Consider the following 12,815-nt stretch of genomic DNA (forward strand, 5'->3'; position numbering starts at 1 on the left):
TGGGTCATGGCAAGATGCGCACACATGTGGCCATACTCAGGCGGGGTCTATCAACAAGCTCTGGGTGGAAATGCAAAGTCAAACCCAACAGGCCGATCCCGCTCTGCAGTCCGAGAGTTTCTTGAGAAGAGTCCTGGAATGCGCTGATTGCCTCAGTAAACTTTAATGTACATATTTTAAGCAGTAGAACTGTTGCGTTTCACCAAACACAAGCTGTATTAAACTGACCGATTGTTTACAAATATCTCATTTGTACATGTTTTTATACACAAGCTTTTTTTAAAGAATTTTGTCTGACAATTGTTTTTACTCTTTGTAGATATTATCTATTGTAATGGTTTAATTAACTAAACAATAAAGCTTACAATTACATAGCCATGTTCCTTCTGGTATCCATAAAACGTTTGTACTTCACCTGCAGTCATCTAGAAGTGTAGGTTGTAGGAATCTAAAATGTGAAATATGAAACCAAAGAAAACAGAGGGGGGTTCAAAGTTCCCCGGTTTGTCACTTCCCGGATATGTCATATATGATGCCGGGCAGCATTGCATGCTCTGCCTGGCTTTGTGAAGTGGGTCTCTGTCCCAACCGCCCCCAAGAATAACCAACTCCTGTGTTTCAGGAACGAGGGTATGTGCAGCAAGGCAAGGAGTCCTTGGAAGTGGTCGAGCAGATCCTGGCACAAGAGGCCAGCTGGAGATTCGAGAAAAGCAACGTGAGTGAATACCGATGGGGATCTGTGGCAGAATGTGTATGATCAGATCATGTATTTTCTTGGGAAGGGCAGCCCTTTTGATGAAATCTCTTAGAGTCCTTTTCTTGCTGCATTTCCCCTCTTTCCTCCAGCAAGTTGTAGAATTGTCAAGACCCCTTTCTACATTACACATCTGCAGGTGCCTTGTATCTGCAACTGGAGGAGTATTTCAGAGTAATTAGCTTTTTCTTTTAGATATTTTGGTAAAACAATCCTGCTTGTAAATGCATTGTAGAATTGTGGTCCACCAATCCAGTTCCAGGAGATGGGCTTGAAGCCATCCAGGTGCAGAGCCTGTTCCTGAATGCAGTCAATAAATATAGGTTCAAGGCGCAGTCGCCATTAGGATTTATTGCTGATGAGCCACTAATACAAAGATAATAGGATACGGGGGACAAAATTACACCCGAGTCCCTTGGCGATCAGTCATAACACCGAGTGGCACACAAGTTTCCAGGAGTTCAGGGGGCCGGTCTCTCCTACCACCTTGAAATCCCTAGAACCAACTTAGACCACTATTTGAAAATGTGCAAACTTGGATGGAAATAGAATTGGTATTTAGCAGCTTCGTTGGCATGTCTGCCCCAGTCTACAGGTCTGAATCATCGATGAACCATGAATGGCTTGTAAGCAGTGCTTTAAATGGGCCGGTACTCGCCGGTACTGAGTACCGGCACTTTTTCATTTTCTCCCCTTGAGTGCCGGCACTTTTTCTTTTTCTCCCCTTGAGTACCGGCACTTTTCCTAGAATGAAGAGAGTACCGGTACTCATTGGACCTGACTTCAACCCAGGCAGCACTTCCTTCATCCCTCCACTGATACCTCTGCAGCACCTTTAACAAGCACTGCACGGAATTCATCTCGGGAACTCTTGGCACCAGGAACCAGCGTGAGCTGCTTTGGAAGTCTGGAAGTCATCAGAGGGGGGGGTCTGAAGAGTGGTCATCTTATCCATTGTTCTTTTCACAGTGGGGCTGAGGGGGCTGTAAAATCAAATGGATGGCGGTGGGACGCACGGTTCAGGATTGAATATTCCAGCAGCGTTTCATTTAAAAGTGGGTTTATGGCTGTGGGAGTGATGTCCACTGAGTTATCTAACAGCGGCCCATTAAGCGCACCTGAGGACAGGTGCCAGCTGGCCTGCCCATCTCGGACCCCTCCCGGGCACAGGCCTCGCTGGCCTGCCCGTCTCGGACCCATCCCGGGTACAGGCCTCGCTGGCCTGCCCGTCTCGGACCCCTCCCGGGTACAGGCCTCGCTGGCCTACCCGTCTCGGCCTCGAACCCCTCCCGGGTACAGGCCTCGCTGGCCTGCCCGTCTCGATCCCCTCCCGGATACAGGCCTCGCTGGCCGGCCAGTCTCGGCCCCCTCCCGGGTACACGCCTCGCTGGCCTGCCCGTCTCGATCCCCTCCCGGGTACAGGCCTCGCTGGCCTGCCCGTCTCGGCCCCCTCCCGGGTACAGGCCTCGCTGGCCTGCCCGTCTCGATCCCCTCCCGGGTACAGGCCTCGCTGGCCTGCCCGTCTCTGACCCCTCCCGGGTACAGGCCTCGCTGGCCTGCCCGTCTCGGACCCCTCCCGGGTACAGGCCTCGCTGGCCTGCCCTGGGCGTATGATCCACCGGGGGCCACCGTTCTTCCGCTCTTATACATACAAGTGCTTCACTGGCTACCATTACAACTTGATCTATATTTCCAGAGTCCCTCTTCATTCTAAAACTATCTTGTTGTGAAATGTGTTCCTTCTTGAAAGTATAATAATGCCTCATACAAGTAACAGGAACTCCTTCCAGAATGAGTACACTCACGTAGAGGGACAACGAGTCACGGCTTTCAAAATTACGAAACGTGTTTCTTTATATCGGATAAGTGCCAAGTGTTTATGTACGTGGTTGAGAAAACAAGTAGGTGCGAGGAAGGCACTGAACTCTGGCTGCTGTTTCAGAATGTGTCACAGGAATGAACACAGCTCACTTGGAAGAACACACTCTTCAGATACCCTTCAATTTTACTAAAAAATGTTTTAAACAAATGTTCATAAAATGCTCCATTTCACTGTTGCACAAATAAAACTCACACTCCACAAATAGACTTGCACCGTAGGCAAACACAGTAGTGACGCACACAACACAGTAACGGATACATTCACAGAAACCATAATGCACAGATACGGATGGGTACATACTGCACAGATGTACATGCAGCAAAGATAGGGTGACCAGATGTCCCCGTTTTCCCAGGACGGTCCCCGTTTTTGGGTAAGTGTCCCCGTGTCCCGACACTTTTCTCCAAGTGACTCAAATGTCCCTGTTTTCAAACAGTGTCCCCGTTAAACACAGAAATGTCCCTGTTTTTCATTGTTCCGGTTGAGCATGCGCGCGCATGCTCTCTTTGCACTGTTTACGGCATGTGTCGTCACTGAGGTGAGCGCTGTAGCAAGAAGGGAAATCCTTTGAAGAGAGACATTTTACACGCAGCGCCACCTGCGTCATCGCGTACGTGCTTGGGCATGAATCTTTGCTGCAAAGATTCATGCCCAAGCACGTACGCGCAAACACTTGCGAAAACCACAAGCACAGACACACAGCACACACATTCCATCGGTAGACACACACACACAGCATGCACACATACAATTGTAGGAAGAGGGTATACACGTGGGGCAGTGCAGAGGGGACAAAAGCTGAAATGTAGTAGACCCACTCCACAGATATAGTGGGATTTTAGAGGTATTATCTACTAGGCATAGATGTTCCTTGCGTTTAACAAACTCCTTATAGGAGGACGAGACTCCAGAAGGAGCAAGGGTGAAGAAAGACCAGGCAATTAGTTGCGGAGACTTCTGGACTGTGCCGGTGTTTCTCCTAGACCATAACAAACTGTTACTCGGAACCACATGAAGAATAAGGCAGTTAGCCCCCAAAGGAGACCAGCAGACGTTTACCACCACCCAGTATATAGTGCAAATGCTCCACGCCCTGCGTTGTATCAGAGATGTGGAAGTGTAAACAGAAATACGTTCATTCTTTCCCGGATGTTTGCCCTTGTCTGCCCTTTTCCCCTGCCTGTTAAATCGGCCACGAGTGGCTCATCCTCCCGCTTAGCTGAACCAGTCACTGAGTGCTTATCTTTTATGTATGACCGAGGTGGCCCACCTTTTTTCATTCCTGAAGTGGCCCACCTTTTTTCATTCCTGAAGTGGCCCACCTTTTTTCATTCCCGAAGTGGCCCACCTTTTTTCATTCCCGAAGTGGCCCACCTTTTTTCATTCCCGAAGTGGCCCACCTTTTTTCATTCCCGAAGTGGCCCACCTTTTTTCATTCCCGAAGTGGCCCACCTTTTTTCACGGCTGAAGTGGCCCACCTTTTTTCACGGCTGAAGTGGCCCACCTTTTTTTCACGGCTGAAGTGGCCCACCTTTTTTTCACGGCTGAAGTGGCCCACCTTGTTTCACGGCTGAAGTGGCCCACCTTCTTTCACGGAGTGGCCCACCTTCTTTCACGGCTGAAGTGGCCCACCTTCTTTCACGGAGTCAGTTTTGATCTTCCGCACCTACATTTCCTTATAGTGCAGTCTCCTTTAATATGTTCTGTGTGTTTTTTCGTTATTCAGGAAGTGGGAGATGTTGTCTACACCATCGAAACACCGTTCTATGGCAAGTCCTTCATCTTGAAGGTAAGGATACCTACTTAATACACTCCTCTTCCCACAGAACACCGGCTTACTTTTCTACTCCATGTCGCACCTACCTGGGTATTCTCTTTCCTTAACCAGCTGAGGCCTTAACTACTGCTTATCTCCATGGCTAACCCACACCCTTTCACAGTGCAGATGAGCAGATGAGCTCCTACAGTTCACGCAACGTTCATATGCAGGTGCATTCTTTCTTTCATAAATGACACCATCCCAGGATCCATCTGGACATTTCTTATCTCGTTCATCATGCAGATGTGCAATATTACGTCCTCTGTCATCTCCTCCCAAAATACAACCGGCCATTTCCTATTTCCTTCAGAAAGCCCATCGGTCCCTGGTCTCTAGCCACGATCAATCCTTGTGTATCCTGCCTTTTGAGCCCAGTAAACTCCAAAGGCTCCAAGTGTGCTGCATTAATGTAGTTTTGGAGTTCTGTTAAAACATCTTAATTGACCTCAGATTCAGTTTTCCGTTGGGGGTTGTTATAGTTATCTTGTATTGTCTATAATCAGGTGTATCTATTTGTGTACTACAAAATGTTTTAAAAAAAATGTTTTCCTAGTGAACAAAAAAATATAAAATAATATGTATTGATAAACAACAGATGAAAGCTAATAAGAACTAAAAATAAAATTAATTTTTAGAAAAAAAACAGAACATGTATATGTGTATTTAAATGTCAAAATAATGTCTAGTTAGATTTGTATTTCAACCCATACGAGATTTAATGTCCGATAAAGAAATATAGGTCTTACGGGAGCTGTTCTTGTTTCAGTTGCTTTGTTTTCCCCTCTTTCTCCCTGACCTCACTTACCTCTCAGAGTGGGTCCCTTTATGTACAATTTCTTCTGTTTAAACCACAAGTGACCTAATCGCTCGGCTCTAATACCTGTAGTGCACTTTATTCTTGTAAGGCGGGCTGCGGCCCCTCTACCTAGGCAATGCAGGGTTGACAGCGGTGGCATCGTTGATGGAGTTGAGCACATACCTTTATATCTGTATTCTTGTGGGGAGTTAGGAGCAGGTCCGCAGGCATCTCCTCCATAAAGTTCTTTCAATCCCCTATACATGGATTCTTAGTCTTCCTCAGGACTGGTAGATGTGTGTTTGTCTACGAATGGACTTGTGACAGAACATTGGAGTCCATGTATGTGTCTGTGCTGCACAAAATGGTGATCTCCATTGTCCCCGGCTGGTTGTTGACCTTTTAGACATGCCAGCTTTCAAATACTAGTCTTTCTCCTTTGCCAAAACCAGATCAGCCCGTTTAGTGGGAAGAGTTAGCCGGCCACTGCTTTTTCAGTAGTAGAGATTCCCATGACAAGGCAAAACATGAAATTCCCCCTTTCCTGTCTGTGACCACATCCTTTTGTGAAATGGTTGCCCAGAACAGGCCATGTCAGGAGAGATCACAGACTTGGAGTAAAACAAAAACTAGTCTCTAATGGCTGTAAGCAAACTCCCCCAGGCATTGGGTAACATCTGAACATTCATCTGAACATTCAAAAAAGACAGCATATCAAACACTTTAAATACATACAGCTCATACATGTCCTACGATCAAGAATTGATTGTGAAGAGCAAAACTCTAGACACCTCTTTAGTCTATGGAAAGCGACTGAATACTACCCAGAGGGATTTAGCGAACCCTAAAACCGCACTGAGAAGCTGACAAAGGTACACCTGAGCGGGAGGCCGGGGAAGAGGCACTCGAGCACTCCAGGGAGGTCTTGTTGAGATTGCGGTTCAACTTGGGGCAACTTAGTCCTTCCCAGAATACACACGAGGGCTTAGATCTTTCCTAGAACGGTTGGAGACACTTACCTGAGGGAATGCACTGAACAAGGAATCTTCATACAATATGGTAGTGAATAGTAATAGCACAGTGCTGGTTTGGTGCCTTAAATAGCTGCCACCCAGGGAGTACCACTAGGCCTGGAGACAGCATCTGTACATTTACGAATATGGGATGATCGGACCTTGAATAGATACCAGAGATTGATTGTGATCGTGAACTTCATCGTAGCAAAGGGGACATAGTATATTGATGGACTGGTGCGTTGCAGCAGCAAAAAAACAGTTTCTGCTGGCATGGACTGCCCTAAAGATAATTTAAAAATGTATGAGGCATGGGATGAAACTCAATGGGCTGATCTAGTCTGAGGATGGAAGTAAGAGTAAACCAACCAGAACATTAGGTAGAGCAGCCTACGGGGAACATACAATATTGCCCTACAACCAAATGAGCTGTCTCATCAGTCCTACACCTGCCACTGTGTCTGTAAACTTTTTCTAATTCTGTGGAAACTCATTAATGGTGAAGCACTGTAAAGCCCTGCGAGAATTATCTAAGTATTCAATATGTTACTTGTAAAAAAAGAAAAACATTTTAAACAGACAAAACAAAAATATCAATGAAATATGATATAACATAAGGCAGCCTCACTGATTGGTATGGTTTACTCTCCAGAGAAAGGGTAAGTACTAGCTTCTAAGTTTGTTGTCACTGCTTGTTTGCTACTATCTTTGAAACAACTTAAATCAGGGAAGATTGCCGAAGAGAGTTGTTGAAGGGTCTGTGGAGATCGGAAGACCAGCCTGCCTACTATGACAAGAAGTTGGACTGTCCCTGCCAGTATGAGTAATCTGATTCACAGAGGGTCGCCAGGGACCAGGCAACTGAGAAGGCCTGCGTAGAGGACATCTTGATGTACTCCGACTGCCCCAGAGCCACAAGGAGTCTTGAGCCAGCTACCCAGGGACAAGCACGATTGCCTCTTAATTGAGGAAGTCGCTTGATGGCCCTCACAATTGAGAATTGAACCGACTTCAGTTTCCTGGCCTGGGGTTCCATGTTAGCTGGAGGAGGTTGTCTTGATTCTGGAACCATTGTAAATGACTTAATAGCTTCTCTGATTTGAGAGATCACGAGTCAAAACCGCAACTAAGAACCATTGGTTCTTGCTGGCCTCTTCGTTATCTGATATGGATGTTACAGCACTTTGGTGCTCCTACCACCAAACAATCTTCACCACGACTAGCTGCAGCTCAAGATAAATTCCCATACTTCTAAAACAGCCATCCGAGGGACTCCTAGTGTTTAGTTGCACGCAAGCCAGCCACTGTCCCCAGCTTAGAGTTCAATGCTTGACTTGCTCCCCATCAATGGGCATGGTGCGGCACCAGCCACTGTCCCCAGCTTAGAGTCCAGTGCTTGGCTTGCTCCCCTTCAATGGGCATGGTGCGTCACCAGCCACTGTCCCCAGCTTAGAGTTCAGTGCTTGACTTGCTCCCCTTCAATGGGCATGGTGCGCCACTTCACTGGACACTACACAAAGTCCTTGAAGAATCTAGAAATCCTTTGTGAAGGGTGGGCACTTGTTTGTTTGGCCTTAGGAGCGTGGAGGATGCACAGCTTGCATCCCTTAAATAGCTTTAACTTGAGTCCAAGTCCTTGAATATTAATAAAAGACATATTGATTACCAATAGTGTAACACTTTCTCTTTCCATCTGAATGTTGCCTCTCAGTGACTTTGCTAAAGAAGCCAGCACTTCTGAACTAACCTTAGAGAAGGTGAAGCGTTTGTCATCACTTACATTCGTCTGCAGGGCTCAGTGTTAAACTGTTTTGGGGCACCGGCACTTAAAGTTTTGTGCTTGTTCTCTAGGCCAGAATGTGGTAGGCACTTCAGGTTTTCATTGTGTTCTATTTGTAAGCTTCTTTGATGTACTAACATGCATTAACCTCCTTTTTCTTCATAAAAGTTAAGAACTGACCAGACCTTAACATTATTAATGGTTGTCTGTAGTGTAAGACTGTTTCAGAGTGTTTAATCTGACACCACCTTTTGAAATAAGTCTTGAATGCAGTCCTTTGAGAGTCAATTGCTGAAAAGGAGCATTTGGTTATCCAGATGTGCACAGATGTTGTGGCATAAGAACACCACTGATAAAGAACATTCATTTCTACAATTAATTCCCTATTGCCTCCAACAGGCATTGAACCCCAAGAAAAGTCTTAAGCTTCTCTCCTGCTCTTGTCCATTCATGACCATACATTCTCAAAGCTCTCGCCCACTTGGGTCAGTTTTCCTCCTTCATTCTGTCTCCCATTCATGATTCTCTTGTTTGTGGTGACCATTTCATTCAAGTCTTCCTCCTCATCCATTTTTGACTTCCCTCTCTGCAGGTTGATTTCTGTTCATGACTCTCTCCAAGTGTGCCTCTTCTTTTCCCCCCATGTGTGCCTCTTCCTTCCCCCCATGTATGCCTCTTCTTTCCCCCATGTGTGCCTCTTCCTTTGCCCCATGTATGCCTCTTCCTTTCCCCCATGTATGCCACTTCCTTTCACCATGTATGCCTCTTGCCTGTCCCAGCTCTGCCCTATGCATGCTACTTTCCCCCAAGACTCTAGCCCACTCATGCATCTGTTACTTCTCAAACTCTCACTAATTGCTCTCTTCCTCCACAGGTTCTCTTATGCATGCTTGTTCTCCCTTTAAGCTTTGTACCACTTGAAACCTTCTTCTCCTCTAGGCTCTCTCAAATTCATGACTGTATTTCTTCCCAGGCTTTCATGCAGTGTACTGCTGAAGTGATCTACCAAGAGGTTATCCTACAGCCAGAGAAAATGACCCTGTGGAATAAAACCGTCTCTCTATGTCAGGTGTGTAACCCAGGAGTCAGTGCATCACTTCCTTTGTCTATTCCCATTGTGCATACCCTTCAAACCTGTATCCTACCTGCCCCCGTAGAAATGGGGAAGGAAGGAAGACAATGTTGTACAACTTGCAGAAGGCCCCTAAAATTGCAGTTTTTAGTTGTGTCAGAATACAGTGCGACCAGGGAGAGAATTTGGCTACAGAAGACATATTGACATTAAAACTTGTGCCTTTTTCCAGTTTCATATTCAGCTTTGTATTGTCACTGTTCCATGTGGTCACTGATATAGTCAGTCCTCTGAACCTGGTAATCCCAGACCCATCCATGATTCCAGCATGCACCGTACACCTACGGTTCAATTACAGTGAATACATCATATTTCTAGGACACACTGCTGCCTCATCTTGGTGTGCCTGGCGCTGATGATCCAAGCATGGGCGAGACCCAAAGAGCAGAATAATGATCCATGTAAGTACAGGCCGAAGGCCCAGTCATGATCCATACAAATGTAGAAGAACAGGGGCACAACCATGGTTCTCTTAGGTACCGAAGACCCCATTTAATCTCTGCAAGTACAGGAGCCCAAAGACCCAGCCATGATCCTTTCAGGTATATGGGATCCCTAGACTATGCCTTACTCCCTGCAGGTACATGAGACCCAGCACTGATTCATAATCTTTGCAAGTACAGGAGACCCAGTACACAACCATAACCACTGCAAGTACAGGAGACACTGGGCCCAACTATAACCACTGCAAGTACAGGAGACCCAACCATAACCACTGCAAGTACAGGAGACCGGGGACCCAACCATAACCACTGCAAGTACAGGAGACCCGGGACCCAACCATAACCACTGCAAGTACAGGAGACACGGGGCCCAACTATAACCACTGCAAGTACAGGAGACCCAGGACCCAATCCTAACGTCTGCAAGTACAGGAGACTTGGGGCCCAACCATAACCACTGCAAGTACAGGAGACCCAGGACCCAACCATAACCACTGCAAGTACAGGAGACCCAGGACCCAACCATAACCACTGCGAGTACAGGAGACTCAGGCCCAACCATAACCACTGCATGTACAGGAGACCCAGGACCCAACCATAACCACTGCAAGTACAGGAGACTCGGGGCCCAACCATAACCACTGCAAGTACAGGAGACCTAGGACCCAACCATAACCACTGCAAGCACAGGAGACCCAGGACTCAATCCTAACCACTGCAAGTACAGGAGACCCAGGATCCAACCATAACCACTGCAAGTACAGGAGACTCGGGGCCCAACCATAACCACTGCAAGTACAGGAGACCCAGTGCCCAACCATAACCTCTGCAAGTAAAACCCGGGGCCCAACCATAACCACTGCAAGTACAGGAGACCCAGGACTCAATCCTAACCACTGCAAGTACAGGAGACCCAGGGCTCAATCCTAACCACTGCAAGTACAGGAGACCCAGTACCCAACCATAACCACTGCAAGTACAGGAGACCCAGGACCCAACCATAACCACTGCAAGTACAGGAGACCCAGGCCCCAACCATAACCACTGCAAGTACAGGAGACTCGGGCCCCAACCATAACCACTGCAAGTACAGGAGACTCGGGCCCCAACCATAACCACTGCAAGTACAGGAGACCCAGGATCCAACCATAACCACTGCAAGTACAGGAGACCCAGGATCCAACCAAACCACTGCAAGTACAGGAGACTCGGGGCCCAACCATAACCACTGCAAGTACAGGAGACCCGGTGCCCAACCATAACCTCTGCAAGTACAACCCGGGGCCCAACCATAACCACTGCAAGTACAGGAGACCCGGGGCCCAACCATAACCACTGCAAGTACAGGAGACTCGGGGCCCAACCATAACCACTGCAACTACAGGACACCCGGGGCCCAACCATAACCACTGCAAGTAGAGGAGACCCGTGGCCCAACCATAACCACTGCAAGCACAGGAGACCCGTGGCCCAACCATAACCACTGCAACTACAGGAGACCCGTGGCCCAACCATAACCACTGCAAGTACAGGAGACCTGTGGCCCAACCATAACCACTGCAAGTACAGAAGACCCAACCATGGTCCTTGCAATTGCAGGAGATCCAGGGCCCTATCACGACTCCTGCAAGTATAAGAGACCCCTGGTCCAAGCATGATCCTGCAAGGATAGGAGTCCCAGGGACAACCATGATCCTTGCCTGTATGGGACACCCTGGCTTAACCAGTCTGCCTCGTGCAGACACGCTCTGCATTTCCAGGTAACCCAGGCAATTCTCCGATTGTGCCCTATCAGACATAGGCAATACAGAGCCTAAGTGCCTATTGCTCTAATGCGTACTCTATAAGAGCTATAACTGACATAAGGTAATACTAATGGCCATTGGAATTGATGCCGCAACCGATTTCACCCTCGTAAATAATAGGTCCAGGGAAAGTCTCTCAGTAAAGAGACGGGGGTGGAGGATATGTCAATCCCACACAGCACTGCGCTCTTTTGAGCTGGCAATCCTCACACTTATGGTTAACACTTTATATTTGCTATTGGCTTCTCCCAACACACACACAAATGTTATTGGTTTTTTTTCCCTTCTTGAAGCATTTATCAAATGGTGGAATGCAAAATGGCGATAGCTCACTTTGTTGTATTTACGAAATCTATCGCATTGCATGTGTACTAGTGTGAGTTTTGAATTGTAAATGGTACTGGCTTTTATTATTATTTTTTTTTAATCAAGTTAATCTAATGCATTAGAAATGTTAATACCCAGAACGTGGAGCCGTCATCAAGTGACGGGAAGGAAGCCTTGGTGGTTCCTGGAGGATTGTGGCTCCGCCTCCTTTCATTGGCTGATCTTGTTATGCCTCAATCAGGGAGAGGCTGCAACAAAGGTTGTTCTAAAAAATGATCTGGACCCCGTTTATGACCAGAGAACACTTAATCTGATATCCCTCCCCAATGAGGTTGAGCCACCAAGTTAGTATCATGTTAACATGGTGGGGCAAACTGGCCGATGATGAAGTATGCCACCAATAGTGGGAGTGGCCTTTCAGTCCAAATCTATCTCCTTATTTTATTTCAGCCTTTTGTAACACATAGTTTTGTTGTTCCAGAAATGAGTACAGGAATATAGGCCTCGCCATACCTGGGGTGTTATGTTTAACCCCGTCGCCCCGGCAGGAATTCCGCTGCGGCGCTGGGGGGGGGTTTGGGGGCAGCGTGGTGGCGCGGTGCTTGTGACGGAACCGCTCCATCACGAGCCACGGTTGAGCTGTGCTCATGACGGAGTGGTTCCGTCACGTCTCCGCCCACTGCGCTAATCGCCCGCACAGGCGGGGAATTAGCGCCGCGTGGGCGGAGCGGCCGCCAACGGCCGTAGCATGACAGAACCACTCCGTCATGAGCACAGCGCAACCGTGGCTCATGACGGAGTGGTTCCGTCATGAGCGGGGAAGGGGTTAAGGCTCCTGGTTTTCACTGATTTTTACATATAAATACAGACGGGAAACTGTTTTCCCTTTGTCTGTATTTATAAATAGAAACGGTAAAAAACGGATTCGGAAACTTGTACTGGGCGGCCATGCTCCAGCCCAGGTTTGCCACTTCCCTCGGTCCGATTTAGATCTGTGGACGCACTCTGCCTGCCGCCAAACCCCTGCTGACCTTTCCTAATCCGTGTCTTTCACCTAATCCTTG

General features: G+C 47.5%; 1 protein-coding gene across 12 annotated transcripts in view; it reads left to right on the forward strand.

The window, feature by feature from the left end:
• The window catches only part of LOC146869505 (stAR-related lipid transfer protein 3-like), a 146,113-nt gene that overhangs the window by 109,384 nt on the left and 23,914 nt on the right, over positions 1–12,815 (forward strand). For all 12 annotated transcript variants that reach the window (XM_085602746.1, XM_085602663.1, XM_085602575.1 and 9 more), the window contains 3 exons: positions 623–715; positions 4,363–4,425; positions 9,018–9,113. In XM_085602746.1, coding sequence (XP_085458872.1) covers positions 623–715; positions 4,363–4,425; positions 9,018–9,113 — 252 coding nt within the window. The remainder of the gene's footprint in view (positions 1–622; positions 716–4,362; positions 4,426–9,017; positions 9,114–12,815) is intronic.

Source organism: Triturus cristatus, chromosome 1_1 (genome assembly GCF_964204655.1).
Source record: "Triturus cristatus chromosome 1_1, aTriCri1.1, whole genome shotgun sequence".
NCBI lineage: Eukaryota > Metazoa > Chordata > Amphibia > Caudata > Salamandridae > Triturus > Triturus cristatus.